Source organism: Dendrobium catenatum, unplaced genomic scaffold, assembly GCF_001605985.2.
Source record: "Dendrobium catenatum unplaced genomic scaffold, ASM160598v2 fragScaff_scaffold_761, whole genome shotgun sequence".
Classification (NCBI taxonomy): Eukaryota; Viridiplantae; Streptophyta; class Magnoliopsida; order Asparagales; family Orchidaceae; genus Dendrobium; species Dendrobium catenatum.
In genome coordinates this window covers 427,801-454,136 of record NW_021319223.1, presented here as the reverse complement: position 1 = coordinate 454,136, position 26,336 = coordinate 427,801, and the positions used below count along the sequence as shown (strand labels likewise).

General features: G+C 35.8%; 1 protein-coding gene across 1 annotated transcript; it reads right to left on the bottom strand.

Annotated features, from left to right (window-relative positions):
- Nucleotides 1-1,713: 1,713 nt before the first annotated feature.
- On the bottom strand, nt 1,714-24,299 carry LOC110096464 (metal tolerance protein 2). Its single transcript, XM_020822437.2, has 12 exons — nt 23,910-24,299; nt 23,348-23,417; nt 21,538-21,635; nt 21,208-21,359; nt 20,707-20,822; nt 13,992-14,088; nt 13,731-13,815; nt 6,154-6,216; nt 4,042-4,147; nt 3,496-3,629; nt 2,355-2,446; nt 1,714-2,252 (listed from the first exon to the last, which is right to left on the bottom strand). Exons 1-12 carry the CDS (start codon nt 24,255-24,257, stop codon nt 2,102-2,104), a joined length of 1,512 nt encoding a protein of 503 aa, XP_020678096.1. The 5' UTR covers nt 24,258-24,299; the 3' UTR covers nt 1,714-2,101.
- Nucleotides 24,300-26,336: the final 2,037 nt, after the last annotated feature.

The window sequence follows — 26,336 nt, the reverse complement described above, 5'->3', positions numbered from 1 at the left end:
CCGATGCTATTCCAGGCGGAAACAGCAAAAAGGGGCGGAACCCCCTGTGGACCCCACGGTTGCTGAAATTGATTTTGGGAGGGAGAATTTTGAATGAGGGGCTGTTTTAGGAAGTCCATTATGGTCCTTTATGATTAATTTGTATAATTAGGAGATTAGGGGGAAAAGAGAGATCATCTGGAATTTGAATGTAATTTGAGATCTAGGTTTTCTTGCTTGGGCTCTTGGCGTTGCCGGAGATTGTCGGAGAGTTGTTCTTCCTCTCGAATCGAAGAACATTGTATCTTGCTTTCGTTTTGATCATCTACTAGTGGAATATAAGTCCATTGGGTGTTTTTCTCTCAGATTTCCTACAGTTTTCTACTGTTTTCCTGCGATTTGGGCTGTTTTCCTGCAGAAAACAGCAGCTCTATTGCTGTTTTCCCCACTCGAGTCGATAGGAAATACTTGGATCTAAGTATTTCCTATCATAAAGATTTCTGGTTTTTTTGTTTTGGTTTCCAAAACTACTAAATTGCTTGATCATGCAGTATTGGATGACTATCATGTGGCATAATGTGATGATTCTATGACATGCCAAATCTTTTCCAGCCTGTTATCATGTTTGCATAATGATATTAGGATATGCTACATGATGATGCGCATAACCAAATTATTTCCAATGAAAATCAGCTTTCTGATATTCTAATAACTCTTCACTTTTGTAAGTTTTTGTTGTATCAAGTACCAACCCAGTCTGCCCTGTAGAATTAAATCTCATCTAGGTTGTAAAGGAGGTGAGATATATTCAACCTATATATAGCACAAGCACTGCAGCGGTCGAGATATGGCGCCACAACAGTCAAGATAAAAACTAAGCATTGCAATACTTTGTATTTGAGCGCTACAATATTGTCAAATAGAGACTGAGCAATGTAACGCCCCAAACTGGCGCCACAGGACTGCGAGACAAACTGAACATTTATTTTTCTCAAAGGTTATGTCCCTTGGGGGTTATAACATGGCTCTCTCTTATATTTTTAGTTAAGACAATATTGAAAACGGTGCAAGTGAGAAAAGAAGCAATGAGAGAGTGAGAGAGAAGATACATCTATACTTATTTCTCCCAAATTTCATAATGAATTTCTTAATGTGACATAGCTCCATGATTATTTCCCCTATTCTGAATTTTTTTTCTGCTAAATTCTGATGTCTTTTATTTTTTTTGCTGCTTTTATTTTCTTGCTTGTTTCATTATTACAGTGCTTTACTCTGCATCTTCCTCCAACAGTTGACTGTGTCGAACACATTTAAATGTAGCTCTTATTTTTGTCAACCCATTAATATGTATTTTTTTAATTACTTAGGCGACATTTCAATTTTTTTCCTGAGAAGAATATTATTATTTCTTCTCATAACAATTGTTTCATGCTTATTTTTTGGAATGAAATTAGTATCCATTTTAAATGTTGAATGTTATTTAATTTTCTAAAACTATTTAAATTCTGTCATGGTTAAAGAATTTATCTTTTGCTTAGTATTAATTAATTTAATTCAATATTTTAAAAATTATTATAGCTTGAAATTAAATTTTATTTACAGTAATTTTATCTATTATCAGCCAACGATTAAAAAAAAGCAATAATTCACATTTATTGACATATTTAGCTGTATTATGTACTAAATAGCAAAGATCAATAAAATTATACTGTAATATATATTACAAAATAAATATAAATAATATATCACTTTTAATGAATATAAAATTTATTATTTTAGTGTTCTTTTTTCAATTAAAGAACTTTACATCATCGAAGTGATAAAACAGCTAAAAAATTATCCCGTACACACTCAACACTTAGAAAAATTATTACGTACAGAATCCGGATAAGAGAACCATCTGAATTATGTGAAGTTGCACAACAAATGCATAGCAAAAAAATAAAAATGTGTATTTGTTATGTATTTACTGTGTACCCTCATAGAATTCAGACATTTCTCTCGTCCAGACTCTGCATGTAATATGCCGCGCTACACTTAGCAGGATAAGCTGAAAATTTCTTAGAGATTATTGACTGAAAATGAATAAATAAAAAGTCAGATAAAAAGAAGGAATTGCTGACTAGTTCTCAGTATCCTGCTGGTAATTGTTACCAACTAGATGGCATTCTTGTATTGGATGACCTAACCTCAACAGAATGCTTACTTGATTGATATTAGAAGCAGCCTTCAAAATCTCTCTCTCGGCTTCTCTTGCCATATTGATCGCATCTCTGTAGCCAATTTGAAAAGGTGGAAATTAAAATAAATAATCATATCCACAGCGAAATCCAGAGGACGAAGTTGAACCAGAAATGCAATGAATGGATAATTACTGGATCATCATTTCTGGAGGCATAGAGACTTGAACCTGCAGCAATACATTCCCTCCAAATTTGTGGAGAGTGATGTGCTCAGCGGTCATTTTCTGTAACATTCATCAAGAAAGCATGCTTTCAGAAGTGCTGGTACATTTATAATTCAATATTACAAATGATATATCATCAAAAATTTATATTGGTCAAGTACGAATATCTAGACAATTTTGAATTAGAAACTTCGAAAATTAAATCTAGGAACATCAGAACTCCGATTTCAACAAACTTATAGTTGAACTGAACGTCTCGAAAAGACAAACCCAACGACACTGATTTGACCCAATCCGAGCCCAAATGGGTCCAGATCGAGAACCCGAAGTGCATTTGGAAGGTTGAAACCATAAATTGGATGACCAAATCATCTCCAAATGTGACATGCTTATAGTCGAATCGAACGGCTCAACGAGACGAATCCAACGAGCCCAAGATCACCAAATTTTGACATCATTAAGGCACTTAAATACTCAATAAACGGTCCACAATCAAAGCAATCGATATCATCCCTCCATTTGAACCACTCCAAATGTGTCTTGATCTTCTCCCTATTTTCTGATCATGTCACTCACAAAAAAAAATATAAATAGAGCCCTCATTCTTCAATGAAGGGGGAGAGGAAGAAAGGAAGATAAGGAAGAAAAAGAAGAGAGGAGAGGAAGAAAAATTTAGACTATTTATGTAAGCCATGTTGCTGAAACCATCGAATAACAATGCTCGACTGGAGGAATAGTGGCATGAGATGGAAGAATCAAACCACATACTAAGAATCCCATGAAGAACCCCTGAAGCTTCAAAATTGACTTCAGTGACTATAAGCCGGCTACAGGAAGGGCAGAACTCTGCTAGGCACTAAAATATTGCCACAGGAATAAGTTCGCTACAGTACCAAACTCAGTTACGGGACTGGATGGAGTCGCATGACACAAGAAACAGGGAAGTGTTTTCAAAGTAGGAAATATTTGCCTAAGCAACTATAAGCCTTCGAAAATGGTTACCCTGTGCACAACTCTACTCAAAGATTATTATATTAGCATTTCTTTTTTTGCAGATTTTAGAGCAAAATAAGATTGTTTAGAGAGAAGTTGAGTGGCAGATCTTTTACCTCCCGAAACTGTGATGAAATTACATGGGAAACAATAGCTTCTGCTTCTTGTTGCTTGGAGATGTTGGAATTCTGATTTTCTAAATTCTTTGAAGCCGTTCTTGCGTCCAACATGGAGTGTGAATAGGAAGGATCTAAAATAGACATTTTAGAATTAAAAAAAATGACAATGGTTGCCAACAATCCAATGAGGTTTCAATGAAAATTGTCAAGGAAAATAAAAAAATTTGACAGCACCATATATTAAACCTTACAAATCATAAGAGAAATCTTAAGGAGTTATAATCAACATGGGAATGGTTGTTATTAATTAGAATTCCCATCAGAAAGAACTTATAATAACAGGAAATCAGAGTTCATAATGCTTACTGTTCCTACTCCTATATTCCAATGGCATTAAACAACTCAAAATGATACTTCAATTCCCCATAATATTAACTAAGCTTGCTCTAAATGGCAAAGAAGGAATAAAAAACTTTTAGCTGGAAAAGTTCTAGAATTATGTCAAAAAAAATATCTACAAAAAGAGAAATGATCGTAGGATACCTATGTGTACAAAAACTTCTGCAACTTGTTTGTGAGATTTCTGTATAAGTTGACGAACATTCTCACCAATGTCATGCGCGGCACTAACACTCAAGAAAGGATCTACCTGAAATAGCATCCAGCTGTTAAATCTCTTCGATAAACATAAATAATTTTGAGTTTTAACTGCCCTTGAAGGAATGCAACTTGAATTTCTAGGATATACCAAAAAAGTAGCAAGGCTTAACTACGCTGTAAAGTATCTACTGCCATTCACTAAGGTAGCAAAGGAACTGTGAATTTAACCAAATAAAAAAAAATAACCTAACAAGCGTGAAAATTTATAAGCTAGTGATAAACCAAGTTTAATACTCTAAAGTTGGAAATAAATTATCCTATGGATTATGTAGTTAGAATTTTGCAAGGCTAGCTTGGCTTTATGAAACATTTTATTAAGGCAAAAAGGCTCTTCTTTCTAAATTCAATTCAACTAAATATTAAAGTCCCAACTAAAAAATTTCAGATAAAATATCAAAAGCACATTTCAAATAATCCATTTTAATAATGGAATTTTGATTTATTTCAAATATATCCCTAAGTTAGTTACATGCTTATGTTGAATTCTCATTTTACAATCAAGTCATCGATGTAACACTATCGTTTGTGTATGAGGGCATCAAAGATGCAAGTCATAGCCCTTTGGTGGTGGCTCCAACATTTTTCAAGCCTAAAGATATCACCATGTAGTAGCAACTACATATAGGAGTACAAAAGGATATATGTTTCTCATCCTCTAGCGTCATCTTCATTTGGTTATATGCTGATGAACTATTTATGAACGAGACTATATCATAGTTTGAGATGCTGTAGAGCATAAGATCTGTCGTGGGCAAAAAGATTTTATCTTTTGAACAAATGTTATTTATGTCTTAGAAGCCAATAAATTCATGCATTTTGCCATTCTTTTTCTTCACGTGAACGATATTTGTAATTCAATCGACATATTTTTCTTCTTGGATGGAACCATCTTCAATAAGTTTATTGATTTAACTAACATTTGTTCCTCAAGCTCAATTCTCATTCGTTTTGGTGCTTACTTGATAGATGATACCTTAGACTAAAGGAAAGTTTATGAACTGCCACATTATGAGAAGTAATATTTTTAGTTCTTTGACATTTACACATAATTCCAAGCAAATTAGTGTTTATACTCAAGAAGTAATATTTTTAGTTCTTCAATTTCCACATGTAAGAGGAGCACTAACAAAACATGGCTTGGACAAATTGTTTTTCTCGTCATAAAAAATTCCCTATATCTGATCTTAACATCTATTTTAAAATTTTGAAACTAATAAAAACTATGTTTTGAATTATTAATTGCTTTTTTTTTTAAATAACTGAAACTGAATACCAAAACAATCACACAATTAAAGTTGCCAAAATCAAAACTTCTGCAATCAGAATGGAACCGATTATAAAACCTCAGCACTTCTGCCCAACGACCTTTTTCAATAGACAATTGGCAATGAATTGAATCAAGACAAGCTCTCCATTCATCCATGATGTGTCAGATCAATCACCTTGACCTAAACTCCGAATGTCATTATTGACCTAATCGAATGATTGATTTGGGAACAACTACTTCCTTGCTAGTGCAAGAACGGCTTGCATGAGCCCAATTGGATGCCCAGCGCTTTGGCTAACCATACCAAAGCACAGAGTCACTAACACACACAATTTGTTGAGTCAGGCCATAGTTAACCCAGTCATATGGTCAAGGTATAACTGAATTACAGCCTTGTGGATCCACTATGGCTTAGGGCTCATGGGATGGGTTCAATTTAATGCCTAAGAGCTTTGGGTCCAATGATGAACCTGAGCCTGAATAGCCATAACTCAAAATCCATTTATCATTCCCTTTTATTGCAAATGCAACAGTTCAATTCAACGATACCACTCTAAATCTCATCGGACCTCATATTTTATTAAAGGTAGAATAATTTCAGTCAAAGAAGATATGCAAAGAAATTATATAAAAAAAAAAGAATATACGCAAAGAAATTTTAAAAAAAAAAATGATATGCAAATAAATTTTAAAAAAAATAACAAATGCAGAGGAAAGAAGTTCAGTACCTCAATATGAACATCGAGATATAAGAATGACCCCGCCTTCCTTCCTCTTAAACGATGGCAACCCTGTAGCAATAATTAGGCATATTTCAACAAGAAGATGAAGCACTATATCAGTAAATGAGACAAGAAAATGCAACATACTTATTGACAGGCCCAAAATGCTGTTACGAGTGGACTGGTCACGGGACCGGTCCGATGCTATGCCAGGGAACAACAAAAAGGGGCGGAACTCCCCTGTGGACCCCACACATGCTTAAATTGAATTTGGGAGGAAGATTTTTGAATGAGGGGGATGTTTTAGGAAGTCCATTATTGTCCTTTATGATTAATTTGTATAATTAGGAGTTTGGGGGGAATTGGGAGGCATCTTGAATTTGAATTCTATTTGAGATCTAGGGTTTGTGTTCATGGGCTCTTGGCTTTGCCGGTGATCGTTGGAGAGTTGTTCTTCCTCTCGGATTGAAGAACAAAGTGTATCGTTGCTGTTTTCTTTGGTTTCTAGTGAAATACTAGCATAATCTTGTGTTTTTTTTCCCGTTTCCCTATTTCCTGCTGTATTTTTGCTGAATTTCTGCTGTTTTACTGCTGGGGACAGCAGTTTGCTGCTGTAATTTTACTGATTTGGGTTAGGAATACTTGAGAACTCAAGTATTACCTATCAAATGCTAATAGAAATTTTTAGGACTAAAACTTGAATTGCAAACAAAAAATTATAAAAAATTTAACTGAAAGCATGCACAGAAGAAGCCAAGCAATGGCAAGGAAGATCCAGTAGCCCTTAAATTGTCAACAAAAAACTTAAAATTGCATCTAATAATATTAATATATTATATAATATATATATTAATATATATAATATAATATATTATAATATATATATATATATATAATATATAAATGACCAACACCTTTCTGACTCACATGACCACAACTGTCCCAATTCCAGTGCATTTTTCTAAAAACTCAAACCAAAATTTTAACCTAAGCTGGTTCAGTCCAAGAATTCCTAATTAAACCCTTATGTGATTCTCAGGCACACCCTATGATATTGCTCAAGCACCTTCAAGTAACCACTTAGAGTTCATTGTGAACTCAGGCACAAACCTCAACTTGATTAATGGAATAGACTTACAATAATATTAAGTGGGAGTAGTGGCCCACTCGACCTGTTCAAACTGGACAATTGGGATGATTCACTCACGACTCAGCTCCCATTCTCATGATGGTGCGTTAGTCCACTCAAACACCTTGACCTTAAACTCCAAAGTCATATTGGACTAACTGAATGATGGATTGAAGGCTCCATACTTACTTTGCTAGTTGCATTAGAAATGGCTGCATGACCCTAATTGGAAGCCCACAAGCTTTTGGTAACCTAAAGCTCATGCTTCACTAACAAACACAATTATAACCAATCAATAATCAATCAGTCATATGGTCAAGGTATACCACTGAAGATTCAAGCTTATGGATCCAACTTGGCTCAGCTGACACCAATTCCGCGCCCTCTGGGAATGGGTTCAACTATTAATCTAAAGCTGGGTCCAATGAACTGACCTAAATGGCTATACTGATGTGGACATCGGCACGAAGATTCTGGCTCCTATCACAGGAGGCGACGAACCGGCTATATTTAACTTGTCATTTGAATTATTTTTTCTGATTTTCAGCTATCTTATTAATGCTATTTCCTTTGTTCACCCTAGGTAGTTGGTTAGGCCCAAGGGCAATTTTTGTAATTTATTTCCTCAGTTAATGGCTAACAGGGCCTTAAGCTATTGTAATGGATGGTTAATTTGATATGAAAATTTTGTGTTTCACACTTGTGTTCTTCTTGTGAGAAAGCGTTAGTGGGATTCCTATGAGAGGAATCGAAGTCTTCACCAGCCGCAGGATGGGTCCGGGCTCGTGATTTGAAGTCTCTTGGAGAAGGGCAAACGAATCACCCGTCAGTCTTCAGAAGAGTCCGAGGCTCGCGGTTTTATTGTCTCCTTTTCGTTTTGATTCTTCTATCTTCGTTCTATCTTTGGTTTTTGTTTTCTTCCTTATCACTCCACATTGTCCTTTTCATATTCTTCCTCCCTCTCTACACCCCACGGCCAAAATTTTCCCCCCAACCTTCATAAAGCAGCCGGCCACTCTTGTTTGTCTCCATGAATGAGGAGTCCATGTCATCTTAATGCTTATCTAAAAAGTTCAAATAATTTAGGAAATTATTTTCATCCTTTGAAATTCAAATTTTGAATTTCAAAAAGTTTCCAAAATTAGAAAGCCATTTTAGGAAAGTAGTGAATCTCATTCATGATGTATTTCAAACTTAATTTGGGTGATTTAATTTTGGGCGGTTTTCAAAATTTCAAATTTCACAAATTTGAAATTTGAATTCTTTCTTAATTCATCATTCTATTTTTGGAAAGTTACTAAATAAATTCAATTTGAATTTCAAATTCAAATAGGGTTTAATTATTTCTTTCCTAAACTCCACACCCCAATTAAGTAATCTCAATTAAATCATTCAAACCCCTATTCCTCCCTTGCATGCCGCCAGCTCACCTCCACCTTGGCAGGAACCAGCAATTTCCAATAAATTATTTCCTATTCTACCAAATTGTTTGGAAACTAATTTCAAATTCCCGTAACTCCCCTACTTCCCCTAAACTTAAATTGGGATTTATTTCCTTTCCTAAGTACAGAATCCTATCTTAGGTAATCAATCCAAGGCTCATTATTTTTTCCTCTAGCCGAAATTCCACCATGCCTTTTCTGTTTGATTTATTCCACTAGGAAAGTCTCTGTTTAGAAGCAAATTATGCCTTAATTCCCTCCCTTCTCTCCACCGAAAAATTCCCAAAATCTGTCCATGGGTAGCGTCCATTTTTGGGAAGATTTGAAGAGCAAATCTGAACGCCTCTCAGCATTCTTTGTAAAAATCTGAATTTCTCTCAGATTTTGAATAAAAATCTGAAGTAATATTATAGATTTTGAACGAGTTTTGGACTTCTTCCCCATCCCCTTCCCAAAATCTAATTTTCTTCTCAGTTTTTCTCTTCACCATCAAGGCTGAAATTTTCCAAGGCCTCACCTAGGCTTGTGTTCAGATCTTTGGAGAGGAGATCCTTTCCCTAGCAAAGTTCAATTCTCGTTCTACATCACTATATAACCCAAAATCCCTCTTAATTGGCCAAGCCAAGTCAATATTGACTTGGCCGTAAGATGAGGAATGGGTCATATTGTAGAATTTGACTTTAATTTAGCACCAACATCATCAGGGTCATCAGATTAAACACCCCTAGTCATGAACTGTGTTAATCCGAGCCCATAGTGTCAGGTATATTGGGATTGTTGAAATTATATCCAATGTGAATCGTATTAGAACAACTATAATTGTTGATCACACATCCAAATGCTTAACTTCCTTTGATTCTCCTCTGAAGGTAGGTCATAGTACAAGCTTCAATGCTTACTTTCCAATTGCGTAAGACAAAGTTGGTGAACAAAGAAAGGCCAGTAATAGCAACCTCTTACTAAATAATCTTCTTCATTGTTGTAGAAGTGATAGTGGTAAGTGGCACTTGAAAAGATTGAGGGTCTTTTAGGTGATGCCCAAGCATTAAGTGAGACCTTAAATTGTTGAAAAACTACATGTTGGCACATTCACTTTCTTTAGGCCATCATATTAGAACTTCTCCATAGACAGACTAAAGCTTTTGGAATTTCATTGGTTTCAATCGAGCCCCTCCGAATAAGAACTTGATGTGGTAACATCACCTTCTAGCCATTAGTATCAAGAAGTATGTCATCTATTGGGAGTTGGCAAACTGCATGATAGGTCCAATAATAAAAGCATTGACAATGTTTGAGGAGTTGTGCAATTGACCCCTATTCAAGCTTGACATGTGATTGCTTAGTTTATGGAAGACATTGATGTCGCACACAACCTTTAGGAGGAATCAGTTAATGCTTTACATGCATCACTTGAAGCCATGTGTGATAGGCAGAATATTGTGCTCTCTTTAGATAACTCAAACTCAACACCATATAACCATGGTAACCTCATTCAGCATAATCCCTCTTAATAAGTATTTTTGTCAGTCAAAGTGAAGGGAAATAGAAGCCTGAACAAGAGATATACTCAAACATATCAGATCTATTTGAGGAAGGAAGAATTAGTTAAAGAAGTTATCCCAATGTTAGACAGGCAAAATCTTGGGTAAAAAAACAAGTCTTGATTAAATATCATTTCAATGAAGTAAAGCAAGATTCCTAAATAAACTTCTATCTTGCTCTTTTGAGTTCGAAAATTCCCCAATCAAGTGAGGGGTTTAAATAGGCTAATCAAACAAGCTAAGCAATTAACGTATTAAGGATCAACATAATTAATCATGAGTCATGTAACTCACAAAATCCAACTTATATTAACGATGTGTCACATATTAAGAGAGAGCAATCTAAGAAGTTATATTGAAAAAAGAGGAAGTTCAAGGACATGCCAAGATTTTGCAAGGTACTGATGACCATCAACTTTGAAGAGTCACTACGTAACTGAGTGACTGACTCATTATAAATCAAGTTTGTCTTAGCAAAGCTAAACATAGTCACGGATATAGGTCATCAGTGACCTAACATAGAATAGTTTCGGGTAAATGCAAAGTATTCTACTTGAATTCCAAACCATATAACCTTCAGGTTGGATCTATATGAGAATCCAAAAGCCATTGGTATCCTCAATAAGTTATGGAGTGGACACATATTAGTTTCATACTTGCCATAATAGTTCAGTGATTTTGAAGTCTACATCTCTCTAAGGACTATAGATGTGATTAGTTTTTAGGAATGATTACCATTTGAGGCTATTTATGATGTTCCCTTTATCATTAAGGATGTTGAAGGGTGTCTGACATCTATTGGGGATCATGATGGAGGGTGTAGGAGTGGTGATTCAGTAGTAAGCAAGGCTGTGAGCACCACATATTCTTATATACTCGTTGGCTTATAATGGTGTGAGGGTTAGGGTCATTAAAAGGAGGATGTATTTTACAAAGACTTGAGGTCATCTGACCTCTTTCGAGTGCTCTATGTTTCACCCTCCCAATTTTTCTATCTCAACACACTCTACAATGATATGTTGAGGGATTTTTATAAGCCCTCTAGATGTTTACAGTTGATGAAAAGCTAAAATATGGTTTGCTATAATCATGGTGCAAACAAATGTGGGACTCTGTTTCTCTAAGATTTTCTAAGGCTTTACATCATCTTTCTCTTCAACCAAGACATTTGAGCTCACTGTGTGGTGTAGAATGATTGTTATTATGGCAAATGTTGAATAATGCAAAAGATAGCCAACAAACACTAAAATGTGTCATTAATGAAGGAAAGTAGACAATAAAAAAATAAAGCATGACTCACTCCTCAACCTCATAGGCATAGACACGTGGAACCCTTATGCTGCCCTTTTATCCAATGCTCATGTGGGGACACATCCTCTAGCCCTCGCACTTGTCTAATAGGCTGCCTTCTTGTCTTGTCCCTATTCAAAGGCATGTTCTCTTATTTGGCTTGTTCCAGCATGCTCGTATATAGGGATGTGTGTGGCTCATGCAATTTTTCTGCAACTATGTGCCGCATATGGCTGCTATCAATCCTTCAGGGCGACAACCCATCGCTCCCCCCTTTGGATATGGCCCCTTTTAACCATTATGAATCTATTATGTTTGTCTCCTACCTATTTTGGGCTACTCATCTCAGCTTTCCTTCTCTTTGCTCCCCACTTATGCTCAATCACCACCCTCCCTGAAAGTTCCAAGGGTTTTGGTGGTCCCTTTTTATCCACCTTTGATGTCCCCTGCTCAGGTCATTCAATCATCTATGAGGATCCTCCTTTCGTTCAAAGGGTTTCGGTGGTCTGCTCTAATCCTCCTTCACCACTCCATGCTCCAATCTCTGAGGCTCCTTCGCCTTTTGCTCGTACGTCTCGCTCTTTTGCTAATGTGGTGCATTGCTTGTTGGGTTCAGCATCCATGCAATCATCAATCTAAAGATTCTCACGTACAAAAGACAACTTCTTTCCAAGGCAAGCCTACACTTATTTTCAATGATGTTGAGATCTCTGAAATTGCTCGGCCATTCACTTTAAATATTACTAAAAAATTCTCTTTGGGTCTCTCAACATGGACATCATTCGCAAATTTATAGCATATTAGCAATTAATTCAATTGGTCTCTTTAATCACCATCATATTATTATCAGATTTTCTTTGGAGTTAATTATAACAAGCTTTTATCTTTTCATTCGTGCTACAGTAGCGGCTTTCTTATTAGAATGTTAAAGTGCCTCCCCATTTTGATGCCTCCAAGGAACCACCAATCACCCTCATTTGGGTGGCTTTTTTTAGGCTGCATATACATTCATTCAATCAATCAACTTTATATTTGCTTGGATCTATTTTTTGTAAAACTTTGCAAATTGATGCCGCTACTGCCCGCCTCTTAGCCCTTTTCTAATCAAGGTCCTGATGGAATTGGATGATCTCTCTCCTCTCATAAGGTGTCAATTGGTAGATCTTCTTGTTGTCATGGGTAGAAGATTGAAATTTAAGAAATCTCCTAGTACTACTATTTCAATAAGATCATTTGACGATTGAATTTAAAGAAACCTCCTTGTACTGTTGTAGGCCTTTTGCAGTCAAGGTCCTGGTTGAATTGGAAGTTACCTCTCTGATTCATAAGATGTGGATTGCTATATCATCTTATTGTTACTGGTAGAAGATTGAATTCAAAGAAATCTCCTAACAATGCTCTTTTGTAAAATCATTGGCCACATTCTCTCCAGATGCTTCAAGAATCATCCAAATTTACAAAAATTTAATGTTCAGGATAATGTAGTTCATTCAAATGATCATAATACCCCTTTCTTCAATAACTACAACTCCTCCATCAATAGAGGTTTATTTGCAAAATCTTGGACCAACTGATCATTTGGAAGCCACATTTAGCGTGCCTATCACTACTATTCCTCCGCCTCCAACATCTACATCTCTTACAATATTGATCTCTTGCTCTTGAAGTTTCTCCCTTCTATTAATGAAGACCTAGAAGCTCATAATTCATTGCATCCTCCTGATTTTGATGGAGACGTTCTGAGTGAAGATGCGTTGGTGTATAGGAGGTTTCATATCCTATTTACCAGATAGGGCCATAATAAGAAAAAATTGATTGTCACTCTCCATTTTTCGAGGAGGTTCAATTAAGCTTGTGTTCCACAATACATTTATTTTGCCCTACGTATTTTTTAGGGCAATTCTTGTTCCCATTGTGTACTCCTATCATTTGCCTATTATAAAATTGTGCTTTAAAAAAGTGGATAATAAAGAAATACATCAATATAGAAAACTAATGTGATTTGAACATAGGAATAATCAATTTTCTTAGTAATTATCTCAATAGCTCTAATTTTAATGAGACAAAAGAAAGCTCAAAGATTCATATGATCAATGATGAGCAGCATAGCATGAAGTTATTAATAGGGGCTAGCAGTGCACTTTAGCCATAAAAGATCCAAAATAAAAGTTTGGAACTTACCTTCACATCTTCCACTTGGGTGATTGTTCGTCTAATTGGTGCTAACACTGCTGGTGGGGCACCAGCGTCAACTAATTCCATAACACTGCAAATAAAAAAGCTAGGACTAAGAATACATAACTAATGTAAATGTTTATAATTCAAAGCTTGGAAAGATCTTAAAACCCTAAAAACTAATATAGGGGAGGATTAATTGGGAAAAAATATATTGGATAACTAATTTTCCCACTGTCCTTTGGACGTCATAAAAACAACCATTACCTTTGATAACCAGTCTCAATTCCAGCTTTCAAAATCATCCCCGCAACAACAATTCCAGCAAGTGGATCCACAAATGGTAATCCTAACAAAGATCCTCCTGCAATAAAATGCAAAAGAAAAACTCAGAATTTTGTAATCCCACCGGAGTAGAGAGTTAAATATCATACAGCATGATACAGAACTCAACTCATTCAAAAAGTTCAAAAGAGAAAACAGACCATGACAGGCACTTCATGTTTAGTAATATGAGGAAAAAGGAAAATAGAAGACTGTATTGTTTATTATGCTTTCAATAGACTTCAATATGGTTATAAGCTTTTGATCAAAGATCAGGAAGAAAAAGACGTATAACTGCAATATGGACAAATTCAAAAAAAAAAAAAAACTTACTAAATACATGGAGCTCCTGCCAATGCAAGGTCTGGGGAGAAATTGATGTACATGACCTTACCACTGTATGTACGGAGCTACTTTTTCAGTGACTCAAATTTGAGACATATATATTACTGAATGCATGGAGCTCCTGCCAATGCAAGCCCACCCACCCTCTTAGCATGGACAAACACTTTCATATAACCCGCAGGAGTTGTAATAGCATCAGATATAGTCTATTGGGAAAGATTTTTTGCAGTGGTAAACCCCGACTCATTAGTAGTAGGGGATAATATAAGGAAATCGATATATTAAAACCAAAAGAAAGATGAATGGACTATCATAATGTTGCATCGCAAAGCTTTTTGGAAGGCTCAAGCACATATTTTCAGACTTCAAGAATTTCGACATTCAAAAATAAGGGGTCAACTGATACATAATTGAAAATCACCTTAATTAGGCGCAAATCTCGAGGTATATTTGAATTGAAAACTTCTCAAACTAAATCCAAAATCATCCGAACTCCAATTTAAACAAACTTAAAATCGACCTAAACCTCTTGACGAGACAAACCCAACGACACCAAAAATGGTCTAATTCGAGTCTAAATCAAAAGCCTGAAGTGTGATTGAAAACTTCAAAAAATTAATTGGATGACTAAATGATCTCCAAATTTAGCATGCTTGCAGCTGAATCGAGCTGTTCAACGAGATATATCTAAAGAGTCCAAAATCACTTAATTCTAGCTTCATTAAGACATTTAAGCATTAACTGAACGTTTTATAATCAAGAGAATCAATACGAGCTGTCTCATTTAGTGTTTCAGATTTTCTCAATAATTACGAGCAAGCCACCCTTAAAAATCTATAAATAAGCTCCACTCTTTACATGAAAGAGTGAGCTTCAAGCTAAAGCTTTGAGGTTCTAAGGATCCCGGAGCAACATCAAAGTATCATCGTTAGGCCATCGCCTGACTATCATCTTCAGGCCTTCATCGGCTGACCATCACAATCCTTGGACCACTGTCACCCGACTATATTCCTTCCGACTTCCATCACTCACCAAATACAATCCTCAGACCACCATTGCCCGACTACGGTCCTTAGACCACTGTTGTCAAACTATGGTCATCCGACCTTCATCGCCTACCAATTATAATCCTTCCGACCTCTATTGCCTGTAAACTATGGTCCTCAAACCACTATCGCTCGATTATGATACTCTGACCACCATTGCCTGATTATGATCATCCCACTCCCATCACCCACCAACTATGATCCTCAAACCACCATTGTCCGATTATGATCCTCAAACCATCATCGTGAGACTATGATCCTTATATCACTATCGTCCTACTATGATTCTCAAACCACTGTTGCCCTGTTATGACCCTCTGATATCTGCCGCCCTGCTATGGCCCTTTGATCTCCATCACCCAATTATGGCCCTTCCAAGCTCCATTGTCAGCTAACTATGATCCTTCGACCACCATCATCTGACTGCAGTTCTTCCAACCTCCATCGCCTGTCAGCTACAACCTTGAACCACTGTCGCCCGACTACAGCCCTTGGACCACCATCATCCGACTAGGGTCCTCAGACCTCTGTCGCTCAACTATGGTCCTTCCAACCTCAATTGCCCACTGACTACGATCCTCGAACCACTGTCACCCGACTACGGTCATCGGGCCACCGTTGCCTTAGTACGGTCCTCTAACTACCAACACCCCAATAAGATTCTCCAACCTCCATCACCCGTCGAATACGGTCCTCCAACAACCATCACCCAATTACAATCCTCTGACCACCATCGCTCGACTATGATCATCCGACCACCATTGTCCTACTACGAACCCTTCAACCTCTGTCACCCGCAACTATGGTCCTCTGACCATTGTAGCTCGACTACGATCCTTCAAACATCCTTTGCCTGTTAATTACGACCCTTGTACCGTCGTGCCCAACTACAGTCCTTCGCCATTGTCGTAGAACTACGATCCTCCGACCTTCGTCACCCTGATTTCGGTCCTTCAAACCACTACTGCCAGCTAACTACAACCCTCAAACCACTATCGCTCGCCGACTACGATCCTTGGACAGCCATCGCATTACGATACGATCCTCATACCATCGTCGCCGATTATAATCTTTTAACCATTGTCACTCAATTGCGCTCTTTAAAGCTCCATTGCCCGTCAATTACAGCCCTTCTGACCTAAGTCACCTGTCAACTACAATTTTTTCAACCTCCATCACTTGTTGACTATGACCCTCAAACTATTATCGCCCAACTACAATCCTCCATCCTCTGTCACCCGCCAAATATGATCACTCAACTACAATCTTCAGACCACCGAAGTCTTATTATAATTCTTTTGAACTCCATCACTGGCAACTATAGTCCTTCGACCTCCATCACCTGCCAACTACTACATTCCTCCAAGCTATAATATTTTGGTTATTATCACATGGCTACTCTAACGTTTATAGCTTCATCACTTATCATTTCTAATAATGTCAATATATGTCATCACTTACAAGATCAATGCACACCGTCAATATCAACTTTGACTCCCAACTTCATTATGTTGGATTCTTGCTAAAAGTTTATTCCAACTTCAACCGCATAATATATTCTTTGTACTGTATTAATATCTTCTCTCAAAGAAAGGCATCATTAGTAATAAATGAAAAATACTAGTTAAATCATTGTAACTGGGCCAAGCCCTAAGGTTTCTTGCATCTTCTCTCTTATCTGTGTGTGTATTGGGCTTTTGTGCAAAGTTAGGACATTAAACCTTCTATACCTCTCTACCACCGTGAATGTTCCAACACATAACAACTCCATATCACTATTTTTTTAATACTTTTTTGAATAGATTTTTCAATTTGCCTAAATGTTCCTAGTTTTTAACTAAGTTCTTACTATACCCATTCATCATACATTTAATTTGATTAAAATCTTTTGATCTCCTTTCGTGAGCATTATCTATTTTATATGCTTCTTTTCGAGTTTCGACAATGTCTAGCCTTTTTTTTATCTTTTTTTGGTGCCTAGAAAACTCAATAAATCATCAAAAGTTTCAACAATAACTTTGATTACAACCTTCTTTGTGGAATTTCTAGTTTTCATATAATTATTGTATGCTCCAAACTTTTTTGTTCGCACCAACCCAACAATTAAAAAATAAAATAAAATTAAAGATTTTTACAAAATTTCTATTCCAAGGAAAAATAACATTTTTTGCACACATTTCTCTCATGCCACAAGGATTATTTCATTAACGAGGATAAAATTGCACTCATTTGCTGGCAAAGGTAGATTTAAGAGGAGGCATGTACCCGCTATAAATTTTAATATGTCATCATATATCATAGATATATATTAATAAGTCCTCGATATTTGAAGTTTTAATAGAAGCATTTCAATTGTGCCCCTCCTCCCCCCCCCCCCCCCCCCCCCCTAAATAATAAATGTTTATACACCCCCGTTAAGAAGAATTATTTAGATTAGGTCAAGAATTAACGTGTAGCACTTCTATTTGTAATGGCATATAAGGAGCTAGTAGAATGATGTAGAAAAGCAGCATAAAATACAATATAATGCAATAGAAAATAAGAAAGAAATGACCAACCAGAAATCATGCACATGGTGAGGACTGATGCAAATTTCATTCTAGATTCTTAATAAGAAATTAACACATTTCTTCTTTTTTTTTTTTTTATTAATGAAGGCTAGAGCAAATATTGCCCCCTTATCTGATGTAGAGAACTAGCTTGTATTTGAGTCCCACAAAAGAAAAAATCACGGCTTGAATAAGATATTAAGTAGCTTGTCTTTTAATTCCAAACTGCCCCATTATGTCATATATGCCTATCTCATGAATATTTTTCAAGGATAGAACTAATGATTTTTTATATGTTACCAAAAAATTCATCTAAACAAACACGAATCTTGATACAATGTTTAAACTAAAACTTATAAAATTAAATTCAAGACCCTTTGAATTCAAGTTTCAACAAATTTATAGTCAAAATAAACATTATAATGAGACCAAACTACAACATCAAATGTACTTTGATCTTAGTCTAATTGATATTAAATCAAGTACTCAAAGCATATTTGAAAACTTCATAACTCCAATGTGCCCAAGTTCATTAAGTTCCAATGTTATTAAGGTACTTAAATGATTAAATAATGGCTATGATCAAGTGAATTAGCATGAACCATTTGGTGGAGTTCTCGGCTAATAAAATTAAAATGTAATTAATAAAATATATAAATAAGCCCCCACTCTACACATGAGGGTGGAGAGCTAGACTTGGATTGGACCTTGATCTGGAATTGGCAAGGGTTATTGCCTACGATCAACGCCAATTGCCTACGATCAAAGCCAATAAGTGTCGTCACCTAACTATCATCACTAACTGACCACAGTCATCCAACTATTATCATGTGACCATTGTCACCCAACCATTGTATAGTAACTACCAAACAACATTGACACATGTCATCTCTAATCAAGATGTGCGCGTCATTGACATCAGTGTAGACTTGCACCATCACAAACAAGACCAACGTATGCTGTTGACACCAATGTTAGTGCACATCATCCCCAACAATACTGATGCATGTAATCATCAATAAGGATGATGCAAATCTTCGATACACCAATGCCAACAACATCAATGTATGTCTTTGATACTATTATTGATGAAAGTCACCACCAATAAGACCAATGCACATCTTAAATAGCAACATTGACATATGTTATTGCCAAAAAGACCAATCCATATTATCAATACTAATGCTTCGTGCCAACAAGCCCAATGCGTAATGTCCACATCAACTTCATTGCCACCATAGACATTAACCCCAACAGTTGATGTCACCAAGAAGGCCAATGCACATCAACGACACCAACGTCTATGCACGCCATCGCTAACAAGGAAGACGCCCAATGTTGAAACCAAGGCATATGCTAGGCTTCTTGATATTTGGTCTCCCCTCTTCTAAAGAGACCAAACAACCAATAATCTCTTGAAGACAACTCTTAATGCCACAAAGCTCCATCAATTACCAACATGAAATCCATTCTCCAAGTTCTTTTCTATAGCATTGCATCAACACCTTCCCTAATTGCAGGGAAGAGAATCATTTGTAACATATAATATCCACAAGTAAAACCATTTTAACTTCGCCAAGCTCCATAGTTTTTCGCCTTCTTGGGTTTTCAAATAAAGAAACTTGTGTCTCTTATAAGCTGCTCACGACTTATTTTATCAATGCGCGTGTAAGATCTTCATATAATATTAAGATGATAAACTCTCTCTCCTACTGTGAATGTTCTAGCAAACAATAACTTTAATTTAATCTGACTAACAATAGAATACTACCCAGACGCATTTCTAGAGAAGAAACCTGTTCTGAGTTGTCTTCAGTGAATGCCACGATTGATCATATCCAAGAATCACTAAAAAGCCAGCAAGCTCATTTTAACAAAACCATATATCTCATTTCAATAAAACCAAAAAAAAAAAAATCAACTAAACAAGCATAATTTTTTCAGCTTACTACACTCAATGATGCTCTAATTCATGACAGAACATCAAGATAATTAAATCTAAAGTCATGGTATCTGGGCACGAGTAAAGAAAACCCCATGCAAATTTCAACGGCTTAAAAACAACTTCACACTTGGTCATCTGGTGCGTTTGACAAGAATCTTACTATTACTAAATATCTAACAATTACCATCTGCAGCACTTAAATCCCAACTACTTCCCCATCACAACCCCCGATCGTAAATAACGCTTCATTCCCTGCAGGAGATGAGTGTATGTGACATAACATCCACAAAAAAATGGAATGTAATTATGTGATCCACCAACTTCCAACAGCCTCACTCCCCAAACAACCAAAAAAATATCAGGATGTGTGATGTTAACGTATACAAAAAAACAAAAGTTTGATGCTCTGATAATATTCAGTAATTAATATATATGGAGACTGATGATTCATTGAAAGAAGTGGGTTCGTTCACTCAGCCCATCCTCTGAACACCAACCATACAAAAACCTTCGGATTTGCAAAAAGACACATTTAAATCACCCACACAAACGCTCATACGGGAGAAATCAAATAAATGAACGTGCATGCTGCAAAAAGAGCAAAGAAAATAACAAATGAATACAGAAGCAAGCAATAATGTATCAGATAGTCATACAAAAGGCACTCTGATGATTTACTAAAATGGTTAATGAAGAAGCACAATTTGACAGCATGAAATAGATAATCGTCAATGGTTTTTTTCTGAAAACAACTTAAGTTATGAGCCACTTACCAACACCAACTAGTGCAACAACAGATGAAATGGCATCAGAACGATGGTGCCATGCATTTGCCTTCATCAAACCGCTTCCTTGCTTTTCTCCAGCTCTCTTTGTTATCCAGTAAAGCCTAAATTCAAAAAGTAGAAGCAATTCTTTTGGTCAAGCTCACTGCTCCCTATCCACTATCCAAACCCTTAAGAAAATATAACAGGACACATGGAGCTAAGAATTCCAATAATGCAGTTTAGTTCAAGTTCTAGATATGACAAATTAAAGTAATAAAACATGCATGCTTAAAGCACTCGCAGTAGATTATAGAATTTATTTTCATAAGCCTGTTTTCCACATGGAGACATTGAAATATTGTACAAGTTAATTACTAGGCATTTCACCTTTGTGATTTCTACACATGAATCCTTAATTTTACGCTGAAGGATGGTATTGAAGCTCTAGCTTTCAATTTTCCAATATAACATGCAAAACAACAGAGAACAAAGAAACAACCTACATACCCTTCTTTAACAGAAATAGATAAAATAGTCATGCTCAAAGCCAGGATAGGGTGATCCAAATCGAATCCATGATGATGGCCACCATGGCCATGATTATGATTATGATGATCCAGGGTATGATTAATCATATCTGGTGTTGACGTCAAAACCCCCTGAAAGTGAACAGGCACAAACCTTATGGGAAGATGTGTGGCAAACATACTTCAGAATATCAAAGATAAACAGACCGTCAGATGTCCACAACTTTTCCTACGTTTATGTTACAAAACCCCACATGCACAGTCTATGAAAAGAGTCCTAAAACATTAAAATTTTGCTAAGAGCCTATACCTGCAGAACATCAAAGGCATGCCAGGCAATACCACCAGCAGTTCCAAAAAGCATACAAGAAATACCAAGAGCTCCTAGGGACTCAAATTTTCCATGCCCTGGAACAAACACAAGTAATGCATCACAGTGAAAGAAAATTCAAGTATGTCCACGAAATGATAACTGCAAGAGCACATGCATAGCCAAGTGTTAATGTTCTCAAATTCTCAACAAGGACTCTAAATGATGAGCCAATAGCAAGTGTGCATGACCAATCAACCATTCAGCCTTTGCGCACTTCTCAGGTTTAGCAAAAGAGCTACGTTATGCTCGCCTAAAAAAATGTACAAACAGAACTATTTGGACATCACTTTTATAGGGTGAACCAAATAAATATTAGAGTATAATCTATATTTGATTTGGATGAGCTTTTATTAATCCATCTAATCAGGCACTTATGTGGCATGAGTTTTCATGTAGATTTTTGGGTATAACATTTCTCTTAGAATAAATAAAATCTTCACAAATAATTCTCACAAATCACATAAAAATTAAAGCTTCACAATGCTATAAATTTCATTTCATTAAAAAAAATGTTAGCCTATGGCTTTTGTTCCATATTTAATAGAACTATGATGTCATAACGTACATCTTTTGGTTAGTGTACCCAGCTTAAAGCCGAAGTATGTAAAAAAAAATCATATACCATTTCATAGTGGGATTCATGTCAAGTTCATAACAGATTCCCTCGAACTTATTAACGAATAAGGCTCTTAGAGTTATAATATTGAGTAATAGAGATTTTTTCAGCGCTGTGATCAGTGAAAATCCATCGTTTATAAAATATGGACACAGTAAAGTGATACATATGTGATTTGAATCAGATTGAATGCACCAAAAATATTGAGAAAATAGATTATGGATATGGCTTGTCGCACAAATATAATGCTAATATAAGTATTTGCATATAAGTATAACATTTTTTTGCACAAAGGAGGATATCATAGTTGCATACTTTTTCAATTTACAAGTGGAGGAAATAGGGATTAACTCCAGCACCTTCAACTAAATTATGATCTATTAAACACAGATGTTATGAACACATTAACAAGCAGGAAGATGATCAAACCAAAGTATTGAAACAACTTCTACACTAAATAATGAAATGATATAAAACAATTAACAAAGTAACATCCTATTCTCCTAGCGAGTGAATCAAGCAAATCATAAGCAAATATGGTATCCACCTTTCACCCACATTGGGCATGTATTAGTTATACATTTAACATGCAATGCCATACATCTTGATTAGCTAAATGAAAGATGGTATCATCCTATTCTCCTAAGGCAGTTACTTTTATGACCTAATATTCAGATATATCAAACGGCATAATAACAAGCATCAGTGCTAACTATGATAAGTAGGAAAAGGATAAGTTGAACCCTCAAAATTATTTGTGCTTCTTAGCCTCCAATATTTAGAACTACTAGGTCATAAACTATGACTATTAGCGCTAGCATTATCCAACCATCTGAGGTTGGACTTTTGAATCTTTTTTTTTTTTTCACCTTTCATTTTGTGCTGAGCACCATGATACCAAGGACTTTAGTAGGCTGTTTGGCTCATTATAAATGGAATGTAATCTAAAATATATACTTGTAAATGAACAAGGGATGAAACTAACTTTTAATGCACTTCGTCGAAATTTGCAGAGAATCACGCAAAATTTTGTATTTTATTTGCAAACATTTTACCTACAACAATTTCTCACTATGCAAAACAGCAATTATATGGAAAAGGGAGGAGTTCAGGTATAGAAGCAAAATTAACCATATGGGTGTTCTTTGTCCTTCGGAGCCTTGGCAGCCCTATAAGACAACAACGCAATGCTGCTGAGGACCTGCAGAATCACAAGGTTAAAGATGATAAACAACAGCAGGTTCTCTTAACCTTAAAAAAACATGAATACGCTTGAACAGTTTTTGTAAATTATCTCGACCAAAAAGCACATTATAAAGATTTCAATATTATCTCCACTTAGTTATCATCCATTTACCTCAAACGACAATAATTTGTGCAAATTTTTTTTAGAAACAATGAAAATTTTTCTTATATCAGCGAAGTAATGTCATGTTCTTGATGTCAGCTATTTGGCTCTTCAACGCGTTAAAATAACAATTTTATTCATAAAATTTAATTCATATTTTAAAAACACAATTCCTTGGTATCTAGATTATAGGTCATCTAACTACTAATATAAATTATTACAAAAATAAAGGGCAGCAATAATCTAATTACTAAAGGTTCAGTCCACTAAGATCCCAGCAACCAAGGGGGAAAAACAATCTCAACAACCAATAAATCATCCACCCAATATTCACGCTATACTTACGACATCAGAGGCCGAATGCGCGGCATCCGCGATGATGGCGGTGCTTCCGCAGATGTAACCGGTGAGGGCTTTCCCAACGGAGAGGGACACATCAGCAGCGAGTCCAAGCCAGAATATTCCCTCCGCCTTCTCCCTCTCTTTATCAAAATGGCTATGGTGTTGGCTATCGTTGGTGTGACCGCCGTGCCACCTCCGGCTTATGAGAATGTAATCCTGGTGCTCCCAAAGAGGAAGCACAATCGGGAGGCGAACAGTTGGGAGTAATAGCCTGTTGTGGTGCCATGGAACAAATCGGCCGGCGCAGTATGCTTGCCGGAGAGCGGCGAGGTTTGGCTGCCGCAATCCCATCTCCTTATTATTAAAAATAATTTTTTCCTTACTCCCTGTTTAAATCGGTGCCGCGCTCACGTGCGCCAAATTATTCTGAGCTATATAGAAAATAAGTTGAAAGCTATTAATATTATTAATAGCTATGCTGAAATTATTTATATTTTTTAAGTTTATCTATTACTTTTTTTTCTTTAATTTGATAGTGGGCCGATTTCTTAGTGAGAGTATATAAGGCATAAACTGATGGTGAAGAGCCAGTTGGGTAAAGCCTAGGTTTTTGATTCGAATCCCTTGGCAAGCAGTGAAGGCCTTAAGTATTTGCCCGTGTAAATTGGTGTAGCATGCTAGGTCAAGCAGGATTTTCACTGGCCTAAGGACAATGCTTCCTCGTCACAAAATAATAATAATAATAATAATAATAATAATAAATATTTTACTATTGGATATTATTCTTATTCTTAACTTGCTATGATTCGAAAACTTAAAACTACGGCAATGTTGATCTCTCGTAATATCTCTATGCAATTTCAGTGCTCTTTCTATTATGATGATTTTAAAAACACCTCTCATCTCTACTTTGAATACGACTATACTTTTGACATACTCAAAAATTTAATTCATCAAGCTTCTGTTTTCCTACTTATACCAAATATCTCTGAAAAATTTCGGTATATTGTTGAATTTCAAAGTTTGATTGAAAAAACAAAAAACTTGCCATTTATCTCTATTTGTTGCGTGGTTTATTTTGTCTAGAGAGAAATAAATGAGAGGAGATTTGGTAGTTGCATTAATTGCCTAAAAACTATAACTTATATTTTTTCTGATGATATTAAATCTAAATATGTTGCTTGGAGGACTAAATATGTTTGCAAGTTATTTTTTAATTGCAATATAGGAGCCACTGGTTCCTCTTTGTGCTCTTTTTGGTGGTGGGTGGCCGTGGCATCAACTTTTTTGAGTTTGGCTATGATGAAGAAGGATTCTCACATTTTTTTCTCAAATCTCACTTAAAATATTTATTTCATATGCTTTATATGTAATTGAATAAATATAATTTGCAATGATTTTATAGTTACATTTATATATATAGCATGCATATATGTGATTTTAAGTTCACACACATAAACGCTCAATTCAAATCAATCATCAGTTTGGTCATTATTTAATATTAGTTACCCATTAATGCCTTCTAATATTCCACGTTTATCGTCATTATCAACCACTTGTCATGATCATATCTTTTAAACACTGATATTATGATGCATGTCACCCCAATTGTTTAATTTCTCTTTCCTCTAAGGCAACAACGAAGTTGATTGATATACTTCACTCAACATTTCATATTTCTCATCAATCTCATTATACACCTACTAATAATTGACATTTATCAAGCATTGGTGTCAGATTTTATAGTTGTTAAGTCTTTCCTTGTAATGATCAAGCTAATAGACCACTATCACCTGATGTTTACCAATAACCAACATCCTATAATTGAAATAACTATTCTTGATTGCTTGAATCCCCTCTAATCAGGAGGATAACCAAGCCAAATGCATATTATTAGTTGACCTTTGATATTACATAACAAATAAGTTAATCATATGTTATAGTTCAGCTTGTGATGTTCCGTGTTCTTCTCTTTATTTATAGTAATGATCAATATTTAATATTTTTCAATTGTTGACTTACGATGTTTAGTCTCTTCACTATCAGAAGAACAACTATATTAACCACCTATTGCAGATAAAATTCATGAGTCAAAAATGACAACAACATCAGTGTGTCAACAAATTTGGAGTGTTAGAGAGAGAGAGAGAGAGAGATAGATGTGGAATCATTATCTTACAATGTTGATGTGATGAGGAGGCAGGAGGATTAGGCCTAATTAGAATCAATCAAGAGATTAAAAATAAAAAGAAAAAATGAGAGAGTATTCATAGAGATTTTATAGTTGTTTGGCTAAGATGGCCTGCCTTCACTATAATGTTAGTCAAATGATTAACAAATCATAAGAATTACAGGGATGTAATTCTTTAGATGGGTAGGGTCCTAAATGCTATTTTATTTGAGCCAGAAACAAGGAGAAACTATCCAACT

Excerpts from the sequence above, each read along its gene's own strand:
- LOC110096464 (XM_020822437.2), bottom strand. The coding sequence starts at position 24,257 with ATGGGATTGCGGCAGCCAAACCTCGCCGCTCTCCGGCAAGCATACTGC. Across the intron at positions 20,823-21,207 it reads TCTATTTCTGTTAAAGAAGG|GCTTTACTGGATAACAAAGA; the intron begins GTATGTAGGTTG and ends TTTTGAATTTAG. Across the intron at positions 4,148-6,153 it reads ATCTCGATGTTCATATTGAG|GTAGATCCTTTCTTGAGTGT; the intron begins GTACTGAACTTC and ends ATGCTATTTCAG.